Here is a 24,734-nt window from a genome sequence, read left to right as displayed (position 1 = left end):
GCTGTGTCTGGATTTGGACAAAACTGAGGGCAAAAGAAAATGAATAAATTAGTTTGAAGAATGCTACTAAAGCTTGGAATGTGAACCCTGTACAGTATTAACTGCACAGAATTTTTTGGCTTCAGAATCAACCTTAAATTATTTGGCAAGTAAGCTACACAAGCCTGATACAAACCACAAATACATTTGACTTCTGCCCAAATAGTCTTTATCCTTTCTAATTTGTTGCCGGATGTCATACTTACCCATTTTTAAAGCAATTAGATTTTCCTTTTATTTTTTTTTTTCCAAAAAGAAATTTACAGTTTGTGGTTCATTTTTGTTATAAGTGCGACTATCTGAAATGAAGAGGAGACTCATAGTTCTTCAGCACAATGTGTAGATGCAGTGTTTTCCTTTGAAATGAATACAATTTCAAGATACTGCTGTGAGTTTAAACAATAGCAAATTGCCATCTGAAATCTGTAGAAGTTAAAAAACAAAAACCTAACAAAAAAAAATCTGAAAATTGAATCTGATGGTCCTGGGCTCTTCTCCCTTATCTGAGATCCCTGTCAAAATTGGAGAGCTCTGTATGTTTCATGAAACAAGATAATTGGAAAAAAAGTTGGATTTAATTGGATTAAAAGTTGGATCCAATTAAATTTCTGGATAGTTTTCTGGGGTAAAAAAATTCTCTAATCTGTGAGCTGTAATTTTCATTGTAAAGTTTCATAGAAAATTGGCAAATGTTTTCTATCTAGATACATTGTATATGAAGAGAAATAAAAGTAGAAGAAAAATTAACCAGGAGTCTTTTAGTAGGGAACCATGACTGTGGAAAGAAAATTATATAAATTTTAGGTGTATGGTATTTTCGTGAGGTAGGATTTTACTCTTGATCTTTTTGTTCAGAGTCTTTGGACATATCAGCTACCGTTCGGACTGGGAGCTGGTGAAGGTGGACTTCAGACCATCCTTCCCCAGGGAGTGCACTGATGATGACTATGAGTCTTGGGAGCTCACAAATCTACAGGTATTCATGGTCTTATGTTCACTGCCACAACTTTTCTGTAGCTTTCAGATTCATGTAGGGCTGTGTGCTAGGAAAATGTTTTCAAATAGAATTTGGATACTATATCCCCAGCTTTGATCTCCTTATGTTAGTATTTGCTGATTTTATGTTAGTTTAAAATTGGAGAGGATTTTGTGTTCCCTTTGGTTGTGTGGTCTGTGTCCTGGGAGTGGTGGAAGTATATCTGGTGGTCTGCCTTAATAATAGGTGGTCCTGCTGGATTGGGAAGCATATACATAAACTAAAGTGTGTAATATTGATTGAAGCATTTTCAATATGCATTCATGTGTTCTGCCAACTTCCTGACCACATACTGTACTCATGTATAAATTGCCATAAGTAAAGCCCATTCCAGAGGTAATTTAGGATCTCAGTGGACCAATCAGGTAATAGAGTCCAGTTGTTTAGGGCACTACCATTGCAGCAGTAATGCATTAAGGCTGTGCTAATCCTGGGGCTCTGGCCAAATCCAATTTTGGGAAGCTACATTCTCTATACAATGTATTGATTAAAGAGACCAACACGAGGGATTTTTTTTACATTAAATGGAATATGTCATATTTATTCATAATAATTGTGATTATTATATGTTGCTTCTTCCAGTACATTTGTTCTCTCACTTTCTGCAGAGTTGGGTTTTTTTGCATACTGCTCTGTGTTTCTCCAGCTCTTATTTGCTAGTTCTCGTGCCTAATTTTACATTTCATTTTTGGGAGTGCTGCATATTTACAAAGAACGTTGTGGAGATCTGAGCCTCAATAGTAACAGTATCATGGGATATTGGCATTGAAATGTCTTTCAGAAATTGGAAACTACTAAAATGACTTTGACAGAGTACTTGCAGCTGCCCAGTTACCAGTGGAGTGTGTTCAGACAGTCTTCATTCTACCATGAAGTCCACATGGTTGATGCTTCATGTTGACCACAGACATGAGACATAGTGATTTAGATAGAACTTCAGCCATCTGCATCCATGCAGAATTTTTCAGTGGCTAGCTGTAGGGTTGTGACTAGATTGTGCACACATGAAACATCAGTTAAATTGCACTTGCCTTTTCATGTACATCTTTAGATTTTTGCCCTGAAATATAACGTGTGTTACAACTCTGTAATGGCCTGTTAGAGGACAGCAGTGGATATGAGACCTTTCTATACCTATGCATTTGATACAAGTTTATAGTCTTGGCAGCAAGACCAACCTTTCTCAGGACAACATAAGGTCATGTCTGTCTGTGATGTGGGTTACGGTGCGCAGTAATTCTGGTGCTTTGATGTTCAGGGTGATCGCTGCATTATGGGCCAGCAGAGGAGCTTTCGAAAGAGGAAGATTTCATCGTGGTGCATTAAAGGGAGAAGTTTCACATCAGCTCTCGCATCCAAAGTTTGTGAATGTGTGAACTCTGATTTCTTGTGGTAAGTCTGTCTGTGGACCTTTTTGTTTATTGCTATTTACATAATTACTTAGTGTTTGCAATGGGTTTATTTTCCTCCTTTTGTCCCTTTCCCCACATAGCCATCTATAAACAAATTTAAATTAATTAAATTAATAAACAAATGCTTTTGCATTTGAATTTGTTTAAAAACACTGCTGTTTTAAGTATTTGTTTCACCTGACTGAACAAATCCTGATGTTTTTCTCTATTGATCAAGACTTGAAAAATGACCACTGGATTGATTTATAAGGCAAGCAAACCCTTTCTATTTGCAAATGAAGCAAAAAAAATCCAAAAGAAATGTGTTGGTCTGAGTGGCAAAGGAAACCTTTTAAAAATCAAAGCTACCAAGAGAGTTCATTTTGCAGAACTGACACAGTAATTACAAACAGTTTTTCCCCCAAGTGTATACAACTGCCGTTGAAACCACACTTAGAACAGAACTGGCTTCATCAACTTGTATGTTCAGGTGGTAGAATAATACTAAAAAAAGATCTTTTTACTCTTAAAAAAGTAGTCTCCTCCACCCCAAGTTAGACTGCTGAATGAAGCAAGGGTAGTAACACACTTGGTGTCGATGTTTTTCAGTGATTATGGGTTTGAGCGCTCTGCACCTCTGGAGTCTAGCAGATGCTTTGCTGACTTTTGGTTTAACCCAGAAGCCCCTCCTGAAGACTGCGTGCTGGGACAGGCATACACCAGCAGCACTGGGTAAGCTGATTTTGTGTTCAACTGGCTTGCAGAGGCTTCCAGAGAGGAGGAGAACATTCCAACCAAGAGTCACAAAAGCGGTTTGATGGAAATATAAAAAAGGAAAAATGTAAAAACTGGGAAATGCAAAAGTTCTGACTCTGACTTAGAGCACATGCAGAAGCTTCCTCCAGACTAATGAAAGAGAAATGTTGCTTTACATGTTCACTGCAGTTAAAAAACTAATCCATTTGAGAAGAGGGGGAGCTGTCTTGTTCTCAGGGTTGTTTTGATGGTTTTTTTTTTGTTTGGATTTGGTTTGTTGGGGATTTTTTTTATGTTTTGTAGCCATTGTTACACTTCTGATAGGAGTGTCCCTTCAGAGCCTTTTCTTTTAGCCCGTTGCTTGGGTTTGGACCAGTTTTCAGTTTGAATGCAATGAATTACTCTGAGGAGCCAGTAACATCTCACTGAATTTCCCAGTCTCTCACTTCCATAGGAGTAAGGAGTTCTGTAGAGAATAGAGTCCTTTCCTGTCCATATGGGACACTCAGAATCAAAGGAAAGCTTTAGTAACTGTAAACAATACTGCATAGAATATACACTACAATGTAGTCTGACGTCTGTGCTGAGAATAACTTGCAGCTGGCATCTATTCTGGCTTATCATAACATCATCTCTGTTGGTTGTGAAGATGAGGACCAAATGATGAAATGTCAAATCTGGCAATAGAATCACGGTCGCTGTGTATATTTGCCTTACCAAGGAAAATTATGCCTTTTGGGTTGCGGCTGACAGCTGTGATATACAGAATAGGAATTCAAAATAGTGAAATTTGACTCTGATTTTAAAGGATGTTTAAAAATAGCATACCTGAGTGAAACTGATCTGTAACTAATTACTGTACACATCCAAGTAATTAATTATTATTTCCTTAAGTGTTAGGCTTTTCACTCTTTTATACTGTTATGTTGAATAAATGCTTTAAGTGTTTTAAGAAATGCATAGATTTGAGAGCAGCAGTTAAGCAGTTGGTTCTGGATTAATGCAGAAGCTGCTTGGTCTAATTTCTTCCTGATCTTTGGGGTTTGAGCCAAGACCTCTAGAGCACTGGGGACTGTTGAATGCTAGGAAAAGGTGTGGCAGAGGTGCCAGCAGATTAACTAGCTCCTGGAGGACTGGTGAGGCACGTTTCTCAATCTGAAAAGGCAGACACTTCCAATGCATACAAGTGAAATCCTCATCATGCTCCACACTCTCTTTCTTCAACAGGTTTTACTTAATAAAGGCAGCATCTTTTATCAACAAACATCATGAGTTGGTTTTGATCATCTGCAATCTTGTCTGTGAACCCAAGAAATATTCATTAACTACTATCACCCTTGCATTCGGTGCCTCTGATGGCATTCTCCTGCTCGCCTCCCATTCACTCTGCTCACTGCTTACTGGTTTTGCAGGTACAGGAAAGTTGTTTCTAACATATGTGAAGGTGGTGTAGACCTGCAGCAGAACTTAGCACAGCATATGTGTCCACTGATTGCTCCCAAGGGACTTCAGATCAGCATCAGAGAAGAAAGCCTGGCTGTTAGGCCTGGGGAAGACATCACCTTCATCGTCAAACAAGAGCAGGTAGTAAGCAGTATTTGCTTTATGAAAGTTTCCTCCCTATTCTTAGGGTTCATTTTTCTCCTTCCTGCTTTGCTGCTGAATGAGGATTAATTTGTGCTTTGAGACAAAGATGAATGACTCTCTAAATATTGAAACTTCTGTTTTCAAGTGACCCAGACAATCCAGTAAGCTCAGTGAACCACCAAGTTCTCTCCACAGAACGGGATTTGCTCCTCAGCAGCATAGTCAGTCCTTAATTCTTAAAGACAATGGCCTCTTGGAAAATCAAAGGATCTAATTACCTAAATCTATTTGGACTGAAAATTTCAACTGCTATATCAGAGAACGGAAATGCAGAGAACACTTAATATTTTGTTTTAAATGTTTTTGAGAATCTGCCTTTCAAAAAGGAATGAGGCAAAGCTTTACAGAAATCAGCAAATAGCACAGCATAAGAACTTTTAATATGTATTAGTTGTGTTGCCAAAGACATGGTTTTTTCTGCTTATTGAGACAGACAATGCCCTAAGGCCCTCACCAACAGCAGCAAGTAACTTTTGGATGAATTGTTTGCCGTTGTTTTTGAGCATTAAGTTATAACTGCTCTGCTCAGGTTACCAGAGCATTGTACTTCCTGGCTAACCCCACTGATTTGGAAGAACTTGAAGAAAGTTCACACATTTTGGCAAACCTGTGTGATATAAATCGGGCACTTGGGATGTATTTCTGTAATGGAATCAAGCAGGTTACGTGCAGAGCACTGGCCTGCTTAACGCTTCACAGGCTCTGCGTCTTGATGCTTGCAGTGCCCCAACAGTTGTGTGGCAACTTACGCTGCTTTCTCTTTTTACAATTTATTTGGAAATATTTATTGTAAGAGTAGCACATTTGTTTGCAGATTAGACTCTAATGATTTTGATTGGCAGCTTGGTTTTTTTTTCCTACTGAAGCTTTCATGAATCTCTGTGGCAATATGTAAAACATTTAAAACTATTCAAAAATCTTCAGAAGTAAAGGATCTTGAAGGGAATCCCCTGCTGTTTTCTGATGAAGCTGTTGCTCCAAACATCCAACCGGAAGGCAGATTTAGAAGAAATGTAGCAGTTTGCTGCCCTCTACGGCTAAGAATAATATTTGTACTCAAATGTCCTTAGTGTTGCTTAGGATTTAATCTGTACAACAAAGTCTAATGAGAATTCATAACAATTACTCAGTTTATGAAACAGCTCTACTAGGATAAACCAGAACATATCACTTTCTCTGCTGAACAAAATTAATTTACTGGTTTATGTGAATGCCTGTAACTAGGTGCAAGAATGCCAGACATCAGGGAGTAAAGAAAGCAGGCTTCGAGTATGTTTGGGCAGTTTGAAAGTGACCTTAAAAATAATTATAACTATTTTTCCCAGATTCTGTTAGCTGAAAGTATGAATGAATAAATTATGTCATGACAATCAGCTATTTTGCATGGGAGTGGAAACCCCAGTTCCTTTTAAATTTCACTGCGTTTTCCGTATGTGACTCTTTTGTTATCTGTCCACAGCTCTCTGTCTTTCCTGGCTAGGGAAACAGAAGTGCAGTGGTGTTTTCAAGACAGCACTCTCATCTTTACACTAGGGAAGCTATTAGAATAAAACATTAAGAGAAGCTTGCATCTACTGGCTTTCAACACTGGTTTCTGTCTTACCTGGAAAAAATATGCATGTATACTTGTTAGCATAAGAAAGAGCAAACAAGAGCTGTTTGCAAGCTAATGTCATCTAAAAAGATTCCACTTACTGGCACATTGCTGGCAAGAAGACATCTCTTTTGCTTTAAACTTTAATAGCATATTATCTCCTCTGCTAAATTCTACCCATCTGTTGTCAAAAGAAAGATGCTATTTCAAAAAAAATATTTGCAGTGAAGAAGCTTTCAGGGTCCTTTATGTGTGTTGAAATATGGTGTTTAGGTGTTTGATAACCCTACAAGTTCCTTCTTATGGGTACTCTTTTACACTGTAAGTAATGCTCTTTCATCTCGTAAAACATGGAAGAGAATCAACCAAACTGAAAAATAATAAAAGGATAAAAAAACTACTATGTCTTCCTTCCCTTTGTAATGCAAGGGAATGAAAGTTCTGGGCTTTGCCTCCTTTGATTTTACATTAGTGCTGCCTTTTGGAATTAGGTTTTGATGCAAACCTGTTTCAGAGAGCATTTTATGGGGAAGTGAAGTGATTTTTGAATACTTTGATGGGTGTCAATCCTTCTCTGCTCTGATGGCCATTCAGGTCACCTGACTAGCATATGGATGTATATGTTCCTTTCCTAGAGACAGTGAAGATTTTTAAACCAGCACTGTGTTTTCACAATACGAAGGATTTCCTCCCAAGCCTGGCCCTGCAGTCTGTTTTAACTGCATGACTGCAATGGCTGTGTACTGTAAGCAGTGGGCAGGAACACAGAGCTGAAGACCGAGGAAGAAGCACAGCTTGCTAAGGCAGTGCTGCCAGGAGTATTGAGAAGGTGTTGCTGCTCACAGCTAAAGTGAATTTTCCTCTCATTCCATCCACATGGCCAGTCAACATAGCACAGGTTTGAATTCTTTCCTGAGCAGCCACACCAGGACATGAGTGGTGGGAACATGTTTGTCCTCTGACAGTAGTATCAGTCTTGCAGTATTTTAGGCCTGTGTTCGGGAAGTTACATTTAAAGGACCACTTAGCAGAAGTGCAGTGAGTTATAACTTACGTGAGGTGCTTAATGTAACAGAATTGTTTGGCTGGACTTCTAAACCCTTTCCCAAACTCTTCTCAATACTCTGCTTCATTAAGCATACATCTAATTTTGGAGTAGAGCGTGTTAGTTCTAGACATGCTGGTAGCTCTATATAATGCAGTAAAAAAAAGATGCCAGCTTGGATCTTCAAGGCCATATGGTTGACACTCAGGGTGTGAGGTTAGAAGGTGCCGTGAAGATGGTCTGAACCAATTAATTTTACTTTATAGTTGCGTAGGCTAGAAGCTCACTGGATGAGTGAGAATATACAAAAATAACAGTATTCAGTTGTTTGCAGTCGTATGAGCATCACTCCAGAACTTGGGGCTGCCCTGCAGCTTTGTGTTAGCTAATGTCCAGCTGCATTAAGGCAAGAGTGATGGTTTCTATGTCATACAACCTGATTAGTGGTCTGAGTTGTCTGATTTTAAGGTAGCGCCTTACCATGGAAAGTTAGTATTAAGCCTATTAATGCACACAGCATCTGTTACACTAAAATCTTTGCCATGAGGGCAGTGGTTTTACTGCAGCTATTGCAATTGAATCAAAATGTTTGGCTGGGGCTGGAAATGCTATGGTTATAGTCATGTGTCCTGTCTATTTTGGTTCTGGACATTTAAAATACTTTTGATGTTTTTTCCTTTCAGGGTGATATTTTGAATACCAAATACCAGGTAGATCTTGGAGATGGCTTTAGGGCAATATATGTGAACCTTACAATGACTGGAGAACCCATCCGTCACCGCTATGAGAATCCTGGGATTTACCGTGTCTCTGTGAAGGCTGAGAATGTGGCTGGACACGATGAGGCTGTGGTGTTCGTCCAAGTCAACGGTAAATCAGTTTTCTGGTTTTCTTACCTTTAATGCTGCATAAAAACCTTGTGACAAATATGAGGTAGTAAAGAAAATTACTAGTCACGATTAGGAAAAATGCATGTTTTTTCATTAACCTCATGCAATTTTGCAGTGCTGTATATTGTTAATACAGAGTCTTGTAAACCTGATGTATTAGGAGGTCAGAGTTAGTTTTGTTTGGAGATGGGAGAGGGATGGTGTATTAATCTTTTAAATAGCAAGCATGCCTCAGTTCAAATTTCAGGTTTGATCCATCTTCCTGACTGTAGACCCCTCTGGGAGTCATAGCAGCTAAAATTTAACACTTAAAGCTGTGCCTTTTTAGGAGCTTCTAGGTCCTGTGTGAAGCAAGTAAATAGATATGTTGAGAAATGTATGAGCACTTATATGATTTTAAAAGAGAATCAAAATTTCAATGTTTCTAAAAGTCCTGGTGATTATTCAAGCATTAGAACCTAGGTTTTGGTAGTTAATTCTGACAGTTTTAAAGTGGTACTTGGATATAACTTCATGTTGGCAAGCAGTATTACTTGACTTAGACTTCTCTGCCTTTCTTAATTAAGACCTAAAAAATCCGATCAAATAGATCTAAAAGAAAAGAATAGCATAGCAAAGGGAATATCATGCACCATCGCAAGCTTAATGTACCTCAGTCATCTCATAATTGAAATGAAGAAGGAAACTCATAACTGGAACTGAATTTTCCTCTTCCGTTGAGATTCAGGACAGCTATTGCTTTGGCTGTTTCCAGATGTGTCAAAATTCAGAAACAAGCAACATCAAAAGAAAAAGATACTCATCCTGGATTCTCTGGCTGTCTGTTGCCCTCTGCTGTGGGTGGTGTTTTCCATCCTAATCCCAAAGCAATGTATATTACTGGAGCCGCAGAAGGGCTGTGCACAGATCTGTGTGCTTTATGTCAGACTGGCTGGTGACTGCTGATATTGCTGTATTTTGCTAGTCAGAGTCCTTGAGTCCAGAGTTTCCAGTTCTGCTTTGGTTAGTAGATGGAGCACAGTCCATTAACACTAATGGACAATCTCCTATTAAAACCAAACAGAAAGGATCAGAATCAAATTCTCCACCTCAGTTTCATTATCTGGTTTTGTTGTGTTTGCTTTTTAAATCATTTGACAACTCCAGAGAGCTCAGATAAATTACTTGGGGCTTCACTGTTACTTTTTAGGAGCTTCTAGGTGCTGAGAAGTAGATTAAACACAGGAGCAGTAGATCTGTACAAGCAATGAACAGCAAAAAGCTCTGTGTAACACCCTTCTCTCCAGGGAGAACAACTTCTTACCATTCAGAGAATGACGAGAAGTGTCAAACCCCGACGGAAAGTGAAACAACCACTTTCTCAAACTGTGCTCCCAGTGTGGCCTACATCAGGATAAACAGCAGAAGTAAAAGATGTCATTGTGGTTTATGCAGTGGATTTACAAATTGTGGAAGCTGGAGGTATTTTTCACAAGTTAAATGAGTGGTGCATGAAGAGGACTTTGGTGCTGAAGTGCAGAGGCAGCAGACCACTGAAAGCAGACAGGGTCCATTCCTGAGCTCTACATGGTTGCTCCACATGGTCTAGAAGACCCATGGCAGCACATTACCCAGCCCACTTGAATACATACTTTCTGTGTGATTTACTCTGTTTAATTTTTTAAGTAAATTACAAGTTTTGAGGAAATTAGCTGGCACTAATTGAACTGCTATTTCTTCATTCTAGAGAAACACTAATAGCCCTTCAGGGATATTTTTCACTGTGAAATACCGTGAAAGCAGAAATGTCCATAGAGTCCATTTTCAGACTATCTCCACCTGGTGTATTCCCAGGGAATTTTTTCAGGGACAAATGGCAAAGGGAATATTTTTTACTGCTGCCAAGTTCTGTTGCTATGGGATGCCCTGCAGTGCAGGACAATTTTATGAGCTTTGGCCTGTCATCCTGATTATTCTTTCCGATCCAGATCACGTAATCTACAACTTGTTAATAAGCTGTAAAAAAAATGAGAGCAAGTCTGATAGTATAAACATGAGTAGGTAACCCAGAATAAGAAGAACTGAAGAACCAAACAAACATTTTATTTTTCAGGAAACCAGAATCTCTATACTGTGTGAATAATCAGGGAGCTTTGAAAACTGTACTGAGATTGTAGCTACATTAAGCAGAAATCATATAAGTCAACTTCATTCCTAATTCTATACACGTAAGGTGCTACAAAACTTGTTCAAATGCATTATGGAGTTGTGTGACTGAAAAGCAAAAGGAATCACAATAATTATTTTTAGCTCTTCACTGTAGAGGAATGGCAGAATCGTATTAACAATCATCATTCAAGCACCAAGTAACTTCCCCTCTAAAAATTTTGGAAAAGAAAGTCACCTTCTTCAGGAGCAAAACCAAATCTCAGAATAATCAGTTTCCTCTGGAAAAATCTAAATTCCTGGCAAAATCAAAACAGTGATGCAGAACCCTCCAGCCTTCTTTAGTTTGCCTCATCAGAAGGAAAATATGTTTCTAGGAGAAACAGATTTGATGGAATTCCTACAATTTCTGAATTTTCCTCAAGACATCAGCAAGAGGAGGAGCATTGTAACTCCATTTTGGTAAAGAAGCTATTGAAGAAGCCATTTATTTAAGTAGTCAACATGTCTTGAATTCACGTAGGTGCTTAAAGAGTCAATGGAGAGAGCGCAGAATGATGGTAAAGCCTTATATTCGGATGAAGCAGCACACGGGCTGGTTGAAGTGAGGTGGAAAAAGAGGATGTGCACAATTGGACAACTTGCTCGCAGAGAAGTTCAATCAGTTTAGTCAAAGTGAATTAGAAGTGAATGGGCAATGATTCAGTTCATGAAATAAGAGTGAGAAAAAGGCTTTGAACTGGTGTTAATTACCTTTAAGGTTGAACTGAGATGAAAGACCTTTGAATGAGTTAGAAGATACTGAGAATAGAACAAAAATGGATGGGTTAGCATTGATTCTGGGTAATGAATGCGTGTTGGACCATACAGCAGTTTAGTATCCCAGATAGATGGTGCAGCTGAAGGCAAGGAATTCTGGTCATCACCTTATACTATTATAAAACTTTAACCTTCAGACATTCTGGAAAAGATATACTCAGAAACCTCTGAGGGAAGGATTTTCTTTCAATAAAGTTATTGTACTATGAAGCAAAATACAACATTAAGAAGGAGATAAAATCATTGTAATGATACATTTCTTTTATACAGTAATAACGCTCGCAGCCTTCATAGGCAAAAATTCAGAAAGGAGCAAACTTATTCTAGAGGCATGTTTTGGAGTACAGAGGTTATCTATTTTGAGTTGCAAATCAATGCTCCCCTGATATACACATCTATTTTAAAGCATGAATTAATGAGAGCTTCTGTGTGGTGTGAGCCTAGCAGCTGATATTTTATAATGAAAATGCGTAGTCAGCAGCTTGCTTTTTTCAGTTTTCTGCTTTTTCCGTAGCAGTTTGAGATTTCTTAGATTTCTATTCATTTGATCTTTTGTTACTTAAAAAAAAAGGAAAAAAAATAAGCTGATTGCCATTTCCACTTTTTAACTGGGTTATCTGCTTATGTTTTCTGGAGTTGGACATGCACCAAAAAACTGTGCATCAGAGATCTGTGACATTGCTCTAGGAGCTTGTTTGTGGGTTTTATTTTTGAGGGGGACAGGAGCGAGGGGAGTTGGTTGAAATGTGGTCCTTCCAATTATGCCTGCAGCTTTCAACACAGATGTAAAAGCAAGAGGGAGGGAAAAGTTAATTCAGGACCTTATGGTGTGCAGGTGAGAGGCTTTGGGGCAAAAAGGTATTAATAAATTGATGGATTCTTGTTCAGTGATATTTTGGGAACTTTGTTCAGCTCCACTGCAGGCTTTAAATTTAGAAGTGGTTCCAGTTGTTGGGAGAAACCAGGAGGTGAATCTGACAGCCATCATACTGCCCAAGAACCCTAACTTGACAGTCTTCTACTGGTGGATAGGAAACAATCTTCAGGTACACGAATGGTTTTGACTGAGATTATTTTCAATCTCTTTCCAATAAAAGTTGAGTGACACCTTTTACTTTAATAGAAATGCTGCCATGTTTCATGACTTCTTTTAGACCGTCTTTCACTCCAAATAACCAGTTATATCTGGTGGAAAGCAGTATCTAACTTCCCTTCTTTTATCACATACATTTAAGGTGTTAATTTCCCTTTATTGCTACTTATGTGGAACTCCATGTTTCTCTTCTGGAATTGGTTTGAATTTCTAAACTGTTTGCTTTTGGAGGGAACAACAATCCTATTTCATTGCCTGCGTAAAATAACTTGGGGGGAGGGGGAAGAATTTGGGATCAGAGCATTGGTGAATGATGAAACTTGGATTTATGCAATTCTATGTTGATAATATTAATACTGTAAATTAAACTACTGTACAAAAAAAAATTACCTATACTTTAAATAGTCTAAAATAAACTGTCATATCAAAAATAAGTGGGATATCTAAAAGGATATCAAAACAGTGAAAGCACTCGAACAATGTAATGATATTCATTTAGGGACAGAAACTTTAGATAAACCTATCCTAGAACAATAGATATCCAAGTATTTCCTTGGGAATAATTTTTGTCTAGCTGGGTTAATTTCTTCTGAGATAGTTCTTTCAATAACAGATAAGTAAAATGTTTTCTTTATGAGGGAGACTAAGTATGACAGAGGAATGCTTCAGATAAGTGCAGTGAACTTTCTTCTTGTGAATGTGCTGTCTACCATGATCCCAGTTTGTATCTTTTCATTATTATTGCCATTGCTAGAACAGGCCCCATAGATGAATGTAGTCTTATGAAGGGTTTTTTAATTCATACAGATGTGGTCAGGGAAGAGAGTATCTCAGGAGATTATTGTGGGCTGGTGCACTTCTGTGGGTTGTGCTCTAAGCTGACAGAATTAATCTTTTTGACCTTGACTATACCCCATGTTTTTTGAGGCACATGGCTTGCTGTATATGATCTTGAGCCTGACTCAAAATACGTTTATTTCAGTGCGATTTGAATGAAAACCTAATACTCTACTAATTATTCTAAAAGAAATTTTTGCCCCATCTGGCAGCTATTCTGTTTGTAAGCATTTTATTTGGGGAAAGAAGCATCCTATATTGAATACTGTAATTGAACAATCTGATAAAATGTTGATTAATGGAAGTGAAACCTTTTTTGGTAATATTTTTGGTGATGGTCCATTCAGACACTATTTTGGTGCTTCTTGCTAAAATTCTGTTTTCAACTTTTCTTTGTTTTTTAAAGCCACTCCTTACGCTGGACTATTTTCTGGTGACCAAGTTTGCTGAGACAGGTGACGTCAGAGTTACAGTGCAGGCTTCCTGTGGGAGCTCCATGCTTCAGGACTCAAAAGTTGTCCACGTTTTTGGTGAGACATTACTCTTGTTAATTTTTTTGCTTATTTCTCATGCACTTGTTTCTTATACCTCTTAAATGAGCCTTGACATAACTGAACCTGTTGTAAATTTATATCTAATGCCAAATTTAATTGTTAAAATTTGAGGGATGAACTGTTACTAGGTAGCTCCATGAAGTTGAACAGCGTGATTGTATGGAAGGGTTTAATCTGAAATGTGTGGTTTCCTTTGATTATTTTAAATGTTACTGTGGTTCCCAGATACTATGTGTAGCAATAGTGTTTGAGTAGTATTTTGACCTATGACTAGAGACTTTCTTAGAATTTCTAAATAAAGTAGTTTAAATATGTCTGAAAATTAAAATAAAATTTAGTCGTCTGTATACTCTCAGCATTAAACACAATGTGAATTAATTGCCTTTTATCACAATATATCACTGTTCCTTTGTTGTTTTTCTGAGAGTTCGGATCAAGTATAGCTCTGCTGTAATTACTGAATAACCCTGCAGCTCTTGTTTCACATTGTGCCCTGATGTGTTTTGTTGTGTCTTATAATATGGTGACAAGGCATAATATACTGTAAAAAATGTAGTGCAGATGAATTATTTACATTTGTATTTTTGCTGTCACATGTGGGAATTGTGATAAGTAAAAAAGCTTCTTTCTAGTGCAGAGTTAAAAAGCCTTCAGATATCATGAAATACAGAACAAGATACATCTTTACTGTTTGAAGAAAATTCTGTTATTTTTGCTTTTAGTGTACTTATTAATTTAAAATAATGGCAAAAACCACACATGCTAAATGCAGCTTTTGTGAATCTTCTCCTTTCCCAAGATAAATTGATTTAATGTTTATTAAAAACCACTACCATTTATAAGTGCATCCACTTCTTTAGAAATCTTTAGAAGTATAACCCAACTTAGTGTGACTAGATCAATGACTTTGGGTTTCAAATGCCAACGAGTTGGCCGGTCCTGATATCAAGAGCAAGAAAGTGCTGGTCATTAGGGAAATAAAGAAACCTCAGGTAAAGAAAACTGCATTAAAATACAATTCTGTTGGAAGCACTGGGGAGGCCAGGTTTGACTTATGCATTCCAGATTTCTTTCTCTGCTTTGCATTAAGTTCCGCGGGTGTTCATCCAAGGAGGCTATATGGAGAAAGGGAAGGATTTTAGAGACTGTTTACTGAGGAACAGCCCATTTCTGGTATTTCAGATATTTTGGACAGCATTCAGAGAAATGTTATGTGTGTGCCTTGTTTATATTTTTTTTGAAGAGGGCAGTAGTTAGCCTTTGTTATATCATTTATGTTCTTATTTTTGTAGGTAGCTGGTGGAATACATCAAGTATTCATTTTACAAGAAAAATAGGAACATGTAATGGGTAAAAAACACGTTTGTGATTCAGTGAGAATAAAATCCATTGGCACATTCCTATCACAAATAAAAGCAACCATGTCTGTGTGGTGTGTTGTCCTAAGGAAAAATTATTGGGAAGACTTTGACCGCAGACCATGTATGTAAATTTACTTTATTTTTTTTCCTTCCTGTTTTTTTATCTTTAGGCACAAATTTGATGATGCTGATGAAAATACAGAAAGAAATTGAGTGCCTGACAGTAGTGCACTCTTGCTCTGTGCAAGAGTACGCAACACAAAGCAGTGGAGTTCCTGGATACTGCAGCGCTACACAGCAAATAATGCCAAATATATATTTTTAGCTTTTATTTCTTCAAAACTGTCTTTGTAACCTGATTTGTTACTTGTTCAAAAATGTTTATTTTTGTTTTTCTAGATCACTTTCATGTTCTTCCTCTGAAGTTTACGAAGCACCTGGACATGTACAACCCCGACATACCGGAGTGGAGGGAAGACGTAGGGCGAGTAGTGACACGACTTCTTGCAAAGGTGCTCTTTCAGATTGCTCATAAAATGTTCCCTCGCCAGTCGTAAAGCTTGAAGGTTGATGCCTTCTCATTTAGAAAAAAGGAGGCAGAGCAAAATATTAAAGTGAGCCTTATGAGCCACATTTCAAACAAGGTTGACCCTAGTGTCACTTTTACGTTAATGCTGTAGATGATGATATTGTAACATAGGGAGTTTAGGTCTAACACAGCCTAGTTGGCATTTAATGCAAAATATTGCTCTCTGTTATTAGGGATAGAGACACTGGCTAATACTGCTGACTTCAAATGAGGAAGAATAACTTAAATGTGATGTATTTAGTAGTTAAGCAAAGGATGCTGTGTAATATAAAAGACATAGGTTTTGTTTAAAAATAAAGCAGAAAGAAAAAAATTACAATGTCAGTTGTGTAACTTTGAAAATTATATATGATATATAGGCAAGGAGTTCATACAGCTGGTTTTTTAGTTCTTATTCACAAAAGAAATGTGAATTGTGAGTAGTTGAATCCTGTATGTTAAATCAAGTACAAGGACATGCAGCAGTTCTGTGAGATAACTAAAAGCACCTCATAAAAACCATGAGCTCTAGAGCTGTGCTTTCAGGTACCCATGCTGCCAGCCACTGTGCATGCATGGACTTTTTGTGAGGACAATAGCATTGAGGTGCAGGTTGATAATGTTTTGAAACTGATTGTGTTTGAACTCACTTGGCTTTTCCTGGATTTACAGTAGTGCAGATTGGGTTCTGGAATTTTGACTTTATACTTTTCCTGACTTTTTTTTTTTTTAAGTTTACATCAAATGTCAAATTAAATTCTCACTTTTCTCATCTTAAACACATTCCATAACCAGTATCAGTCAAACAAGTGTTATAATCCCTTATAAAATTGCCCTTGCATTTTAGTAATTGCTCAATCATTTGCAAAGGAATATGAACAATTTAATGGAATTTTGGAATCTGTTTGAGAAAGGAATGCTATGGCAAGTGCCCAGTTTGTTGTCATTAGAATTGTGTAGCTGTATTAGACAACACATGGAGGAATTTGGGACTAAAAGAAAAATTTGTGCAAACTATTTTGAAAAGAAATGCATTTGACTTTCAGTGGGCACTGCAGTTATTCATAACAATTTCAGGAACTGAACATAGGTGCTCTTACTCTCATCCTGGAATGCTTCTCTGTCCATTACACACAGATTAAAAATTAGCCTCCCTAAGCTAAAGTTAGCTGTAATGAATATGCCCTTCTAAGTCTACTAAGTGTCCAAATGGCCCTCAAAGGATCCTGAATCACTTAGGATTTTTTTTTAATGTTACCCTAGAAATGCACGGCCATTACAGAGTTTTGCTAAAAATGCATACCACTTCATTTTCCTTCTTTCCATGATGCCACTAAATCTCTTTAATGTGATAGCAATGCTTAGTTTTTCCAGTCTTCAAAGAGCAGCTCACTTTTCAGTTAATTTATGTTTGGCTTTGTTCATGTTTTAGCTTCTGCTGGAATCCTCTCTAAATATTAAGGATCTGAACACTAGAAACTAAAAGACATCTGGAGTTACTTATATATTTTCTGTAAAATATAATGCATACTGTCCTATAATTTGCCATACGCCGTTGTCTTCACAGGAAACCAATATATCCGAAGAAACACTCATGACAGTCGTGAAACCTGGTCTGCCCACAACTGCTGACTTGCATGTGCTACTACCAGCAAAACAACCGAAAAGGAAGAGGAGTGTACCTGATGATAAGGTAACCAGAGCAATGTTATGCCTGGGTAGGACAGTCTTCATTCTCTTTGGCAGTTAGCAGCTGTACTCTCATTGTCTTTATGTGAAATTAAAAGTGCTCGCTATGTAAAGATCTCACTCCCACCTGACAAGAGGCGTGTAAAAGCTAGCAACAGTTACGACTGCTGTGTTTGATGATGTATAGACCAGCATAATCTAATGCTTACTGGTATTAGTGTATTTCTCAAGAATAACTAATATCGATCTACTTTTTAAACAGAAACAGCAGTGATGGCATGTTGGTCTGTGAAGATCTGTAGAGCAAAGAGTGCATTTCGAACACTGATATTTCTAAAGAGGGATGAACCATCTCTGCACTGTCTTCAGAAGCAAATTAGATTTCAGGTCAAATAGAAACAGAACCTTAATAGTTTACCTATAATGTAAAGAGCATCAAGCAGGTAGTTTCTGCCTTTATGAGCAAATGTCCTTTTCAGTTGGCAAGAAATAAATATAGTGAACGCAGGAATAAAAATCAGACATTAGTTTCTTCCTACTTATTTCCAAACCATATTTCTTCCATAATAAAAGACCTTATGCCAGGTGAAAATCAGAAGACTGGCATTTATAATTTATGATATGAGTCATTTTGCTGTGACAGAGGGGGAACAGATCCCAATACTGTACCTGTGTCTTTTTGAGACAAGGTCACAATATCCAAAAAACTGGAGAAGTAGCTAAGAGACAGCTCTTCATATTAACACTAAACGACTAGATTGTGTTTGGCATTGATGGGGTACGCTTTGGAAGGTCCAAAGGAGGACGTCGATGTTGTCGAAGTACTTGAACAGGTTTCTTACTTAAAATGCACAGAGTACAGTTTGAATGTATGAAACTTTCTGCTTTGTGGCAACCCCCAACCCTTACTGCTCTCCCTCTGTAATCACAGTGGGAATTCCTGGGAGTCTGAAATCCTGATTATGTTGCAGGAAACAGTTAATTTTAATATCTTTCCAACTCTTGAAGAAGGAAGATGCAGCTTCTAAAGGAAATTATTTTGTTACATTCTGAGCATATATGGAATAGACTTCTTTAATAATTTAAGGGAACTGATGGTGATAGATTCATAGGTTGTGCAAACATTTTATTTCAGTGCAAAGTGTTATGCATATTAGTTCCCTTTAAATCTCAAGTGTTATATTAGCACTGTGCTTCAAGGCAGCTTAATATCATCAGTTATAATCAATGCTCTCTCAAGGCTTTTTTCATATTTGTGTATGAAATATCCTGTGGGTTGCTCCAAAGCATAAAGAAGAAGAACAACCACGTGTTGCAAATGATTTGGGAAGACTTTTGTTCAGTGGGGGTAGGGGGAAATTACAGTAGTTTAGCAGGACACGGTTTCTGTAACAAATAGTCCTCCGGTAAGACCTTGCGAAGGTTTGCTGAAACTGGAGGAGCACTGAAAGGTGAAAGTAATTGTATAATCTGGAGAACAGATGTACATTTCTGGCATTGTTAGGATGGACTAGGTCAGACCAGTGGTGGTTGGAGATTGCACTTACAGAAGTACCAAATATGGTACAACCTTCATTTGGTTGGAGCAGGAACAAAGGGAGACAAGTGCAATTACAGCAACCTGTGCTATCCAATGACAAAAAATAAGGTACACTAGTGTCACATTTCAACACCGATTGCTTTATAGAGTACAGTGCCATAGACCCAGTCTTCTAGTGTCAGCTGCCTAAATTTCTGTTTATATATTATTGCTAAGGGACACTATAGATATTGATTTGTGTATATGAATTTGTTGATTTATGATCGAATGGTATGAATTTTGATAAAATGCATTGTATCAGAATCCATTGTGACTTGAGCAATATCCTGAAAATACACCCTATGTAAGTAAACTTAGAAGCGGTAACTGGTTAGGTCAACAGGACAATACTCATGATGTCAGTTTAAAGATTTGTTACATTCTCTTCTGTTACCAGAAGAGAATCTTGAAGGTCTTCATCATGTTTTCATCACTGGAAAGATGTACTTGGTCATGCTGCTAGTGCCAGCTCTCAAAGTCAGTGTTGTGACACTGTTGTGAGGACTCACCAATGCAGAATGTTTTCTGCACGTTTGGAGGAGGTGACCTTGAATTCCTTAATTTAGACATAGTTATGAAATGTCTTCCCTTAAAGATAACCTATTTGTTCTTGGCTGAAAACCTTTTAGATTTGGGATATTATGTGATTTCAGAAGGACTGTTAAAGGCAATAATTTATTGGTCAGAGAACACCTACTTGGTAGGGTTTCTATTGGTGTTTTACATGGAGTATTGTGATGTGATGCTATTTCTTAAGTTAGTGGTCTAGAATAGGAGTCAGTTGTATCAATATGGTAAAAGGCAGTGATAACGAAGATCATATGTAAGTTGACAGTGTAGTAGGAAGAGCCTTTTGGATAATTCTGAAGTTTGGTTCCACTCTGACAAAAGCCCTTTTTCTTTCCAATTTATGCATGTAGAAATAGCCAAGTATGTTTTAACCTGGTTTTAAGAGCACAAAAATTTCAAAAGTATTTGGTTCTAATAATTAACTCTAGAGGAAGATTCAGTCGCTTAATTTATGCATGTTTATTGCATGTCCAATGTCAGGTGGGATGAGTCCAGTTGAAAGAGTCAGTGCATTTAAACTATAGCCTGGAATGCAGTGACTGTGAGGAAGATTTAAGGGCTCTATGTAGACAAACTACTACATGAAAATTCCCAGTGAGTTGCTTTGGCAAAAAGGGCAAGTCACGCCCCAAGAAGTATTAGTGAGTGGGTAAGAGTTTGAATAATATCATTATTTTTGATTTGTTATACGACAATGCTGGAGCTATTGTGTTCACATGTTCAAATACGATCAATGGAAAGGATGTAGAAAAGGAAGATAGAAAATTCAAATGCTGGTATAATAACCTTAACGTAGAGAGTCTAGGGAGCAGCTCCAAACACTGGATTTGTTTTTTAAAAAGTTGGAGAGGTGACAACACTGTGCTTGATAAATACCTTGAGGCAGGAAGCAAAAATCAAGAGTACTGAAATAACCGTCAATCTAACAGTGAAATAAATAAGCCAGACCCATCTCACAGAACATGAGATTCAAATTTTTGACTTAGAGAAGTGTAGTTAGTATAGGCTTGGGTGGGAACCCAGGGGTGGGGAGACAAATGATGAACAAGTGTTAGGCACTTAAGCAAAACCAGAGCAAATGTTGGATTCCTCAAACAGCTGCCATGAAAATATGATGGATCCGAAGTTATGGGACTCAGTAATTTAATTTACTGGCTAAAAGTCAGATTAGCCTAAAGTACTGGTCCCTCTTGCATTGTATACAATTAACATGTGAATGAAACTGGACTGAGACTAACTCACTTTATTTCAGTGATGCCAGCGTCACTTTAAAGGCTGCTAATCAATATAGTTGTCGTATCCATTCTCTTTTCAGACTTTGGGCAAAAAAAGATAAATACTTACAAGCTATCTGGAGTAACTGTCTTATAAAAAAAACTGAGGCCATGCTCACATCACCCTTATATTGAGTCATTCCCCCACAAAAAATGAAATAAAGTCAGTGGAATGGCTTCAGAAGTTAAATATTCCTTAATATGAGTGAGTATATTTGAATTTTAACTTTTGTGTAGTCTCTGTCCATAACATGAGAGAGACTACAGAAATTTCTATCTATTACACTGCAAAGATTTCTCAAAGTTGAGGACCATAATTGATAATATCATAAAAGGAGTTACTTTTGAAGGTTTCATGGATATAAAGCATATTTCTACTTTGGCATCCTGTTGGAAGTCGTATCCTAAATTATAAGGCACAGAGTATAAAAACTAGCTTTGATCTTTTAGAAAATTACCCATGTTGAAGACACAAGTAGAACAGAAAATTCAGGCTATTTGTCATCTGGGATTAGGATATGATGGTGTATTTAATGTTTCTGCTCCATAAAAATGTGAGAGACCGTATTTTACCGTGCTCTATCCACTAGAGAATAATAGGAGGAATCCTGATTTTTTCCACATGGGTGGATATATATATTTCTACAGAGTACTGTTAAAAATGAGGTATAAATGGAATCCATCCCATTATAGGTAAGGTGATGAGGTAAATTATGACATGCATTTCATTATGAAATAGCTGTTGCTTTTCATAGCAAGAAATCTTAAGTGACATTGCAGGTTTTGTTCTGATAGATTAGAAGAATGGAGGGTTTCTAATATGGATTATGCATCGCATGAGTTATGACCAAGGTAAACCCAATAATGCGCACAAATGACATGCTGTCTGTCACCTACTGGGTAAATGTAAAGGCTTTGGTAAGCAGAAAGAAAGATTTGGCCATAAAGATTTGACATTTTCAGCTCTTATGGCTTGTGGAGTTTTGCATGATTTTTAAGTATGGATTTTCTTTAGGATTTCAGCTCATCATTGACAAATGCTTTCTGAGTTTCTCACCATTTAATGAACAGAGGTTTTCCTTTTTAGAGCATTAAGTCTCTCAAAGTGGAATTGAGTGTGAGACATCTGACATTTTCTCTGTTGTATTTTCAGAGGATAGCAACTATAAAGCAGGCCTTGAATGCACACAACATCAGTTTCTTTCTGAGGGGAGGATACTGGGTCTTAGTGACTTTAGCTGACTCCGGTTCAGGTAAATATGTAAACAAAGCTCCCAACAGACCAACCTGCTTGTCTGTGTTCTGAAAAGTTAAGAAGAAAATCTTTGTATCAATAGACGTGTGTGCATATACACACATACATATATACTTGGTGCTTGTTACATCTAGATATACACATAAATATATGTGTGTGTATATAAATGTATGAAAATGTGTATACACAGACACTCACACATGTATATATGGATGTATTTTCATTTGGTACTTGCTAACAATCACCACCAACTAAATATTTCTTACATAATTCCATTTTGTCAAAACCTCATTATTTGTTTCAGAAGGTTCTTGCTTTTTTTTCCTGTGTCACCATGACATACAAAACAGTGCCTCAAAGGAAGAGCCAACCAGGCTTCAGAAAAGCCATCTGGTGAAGCACTTTGGCTGCCCTGGCAGCTGAAAAAGCAGAGCTGCTTTCCTTCAGCCATTGACTCCCCAGATATAACCCCTGTAGTCTGGGACATAGTCTTGCATTTCTGCCTTGTATCTCTGATCTTCAGGTCAACTGATGTGAACTTACTGTAGGATCTCCACATTGCTAATCCTGTCCTGTGATAAATTATATGCTTCTTCTGTGTTTAAAATGAATGGAAATAGGGTTTTTTGCATGCATTTCCTGCATCTCTAGATTCCCCTGGAAGAGAGTTTAAGAGAGTATATATGCATATGTGTATGCATTTTGAATAGAGATACATTAAAATGATGTTTTACCCAGAAAGTTAAACTTTGACATGAACCTTGTATTAGAGTGTCCTGTAATTTTTGTTTGTATATCATATCCCATAATATATCCTTCTTTCTTATTTCAAAGTGTTGTGGGAAAGTGGCTTAGCTGACCACAATCAATTTCTGTAAATACTGGTGTGATATTTTATCTGTCAGCTTTCTGTAGAAGACAAAGCTCTTTTATCCAGTCTCTAATGTAGAATTGTGCCACAGTGCTGCTGTGGTACCTCTTCTGGTTTAAAGGGCTAGCATTTCTTAGCACAAAAGGCTGGGATTGAAAGAAACCCATGTTCATTCCAGCCTTTACCAACATATGACCTTGATGAGTTAATTTGTTGTTGAGAGCCTTAGATTCTCCATCTGTGAAATTAATACAGCCTTGCTTTTGCAACACATGTACTTAGGGCATGTGATAATTTCCTATAACTTTAGATTCCCAGAAAAAAACCCCAGTAAGTATGCAAATAATTAAATCTTCAGGGCTTCTTTTGGTTGTTGTTGGTTTGTTTTTTTTAATTGGTCCTCTATCCTTCAGTCACAAGTCACCAATTAATTTTGTGTTGTTGCCTTTTTGAAGAGGCTACAGATGGAGCGAAAAGAAAAGGTTACGCAAATAACAAAAAATGGTTCTGACCTGACAATTAGATAGAAAAGAAAACCCAAGAGTGCAATTGATCTGAGAGAGGATGTGCTAAACTGTTGTTTTATTTTGTATTTCAGACTCTCAGAGGATTGGAGGAGGCAGTGGCTACTGGGCTCTTGTGGTTCTCTTTGTTATCTGTCTAGTCGCAGTTGGGGCTTTTATCCTCTACAAGTTCAAAAGGCAAGTAAACTTTAATCAGCAACATATACATTTTAAAAATTAGTTTTATCCACAGATCAGCAAAACAGAGTTTGTTATTTGGAAAGGAGATTTCTTGAAGAATTGCAGAAGGTCCACCGCTTTGAAAATCGTGTTTTTCTGAACTTTTCAGACATCAAGGTACTGCATTGATGCTTGCTTTCACATGCTACGTTCCAAGATAAATAGCAACAGTATGGGAACTATGGAGAGTTTGTTCAGCTTGTCTAAATAATATCATCAAGAAAGAGAGTTAAGCTAAAATGCTATTCCTGATTAATACCTACCTCATTACTCTTAGCAGTTATGAAACTAAAGCTATCGGAGAAAATGAGTGCATCTGCAATGCTGATTTGCTTAAAAAAAGTAGTTTTATTAAAACACGTAGCTCTCTGCAGTTTGTCTTCACACACATTACATTTTAATTGCTGGGGCAATGCCACATAGAATGCATGATGGAAATAGAATGGCGTTAATTTGACACTAGAGTGTGTTGAGGGGAGAAATAATTCTCAAAGTGGCCTTTTTGGGAGACATGTTCCCAAAACTGACAGGAGATACCATGCCAGCCTTTGGCGGTCCAATAGGTCTTTAGTTTGCTATTTATTTTAATCGTAGCTACTGGGGTGCTGTACATTTTAAAGAATTTTTTTCTTGTTGACGAGTTTGTGTAATCATTGGCTGTGCTCTTGTTATTTTTGTATCTCTGGGGCATTTAGAAGCTATTGGGTTTGAGCATACTGGAAAGAAGCCTTCATCATCATCAAATCCTGATGTCCTTCCTCAGTGAGGAGTGATTTGTCTCATTCTTTGAAGATTGATTTTTATTTGAAATAAACATAGGTTCATAGAAATGGATGCAGTGCTGAGTTTGTGATAGCAATAAGCATAGATAGCTTTTAAGAAAGAGTTTGTGTAGAAAATATTTCTTTAAGTCAATAGAGAAACCTCCTTTTTCCAACAATCTCTTCATTTTGTCACTACAGCACCTAAGTTTCATAG

General features: G+C 37.4%; 1 protein-coding gene across 1 annotated transcript in view; it reads left to right on the top strand.

Annotated features, from left to right (window-relative positions):
* The window catches only part of SORCS2 (sortilin-related VPS10 domain containing receptor 2), a gene marked incomplete at both ends in the record, with an annotated part of 43,234 nt that extends 19,516 nt beyond the window's left edge, over positions 1-23,718 (top strand). Inside the window, 11 exons of the mRNA XM_010180588.1 lie at positions 895-1,015; positions 2,334-2,467; positions 3,076-3,198; positions 4,635-4,806; positions 8,192-8,378; positions 12,275-12,408; positions 13,699-13,822; positions 15,607-15,719; positions 17,343-17,468; positions 22,041-22,140; positions 23,612-23,718. Coding sequence (XP_010178890.1) covers positions 895-1,015; positions 2,334-2,467; positions 3,076-3,198; positions 4,635-4,806; positions 8,192-8,378; positions 12,275-12,408; positions 13,699-13,822; positions 15,607-15,719; positions 17,343-17,468; positions 22,041-22,140; positions 23,612-23,718 — 1,441 coding nt within the window. The remainder of the gene's footprint in view (positions 1-894; positions 1,016-2,333; positions 2,468-3,075; positions 3,199-4,634; positions 4,807-8,191; positions 8,379-12,274; positions 12,409-13,698; positions 13,823-15,606; positions 15,720-17,342; positions 17,469-22,040; positions 22,141-23,611) is intronic.
* Positions 23,719-24,734: the final 1,016 nt, after the last annotated feature.

The sequence above is a fragment of the Mesitornis unicolor genome, unplaced genomic scaffold (assembly GCF_000695765.1).
Source record: "Mesitornis unicolor isolate BGI_N332 unplaced genomic scaffold, ASM69576v1 scaffold26153, whole genome shotgun sequence".
Lineage (NCBI taxonomy): Eukaryota > Metazoa > Chordata > Aves > Mesitornithiformes > Mesitornithidae > Mesitornis > Mesitornis unicolor.
Note: the sequence above shows the minus strand (reverse complement) of the source record. Positions and strands in the feature narration are given on the sequence as shown.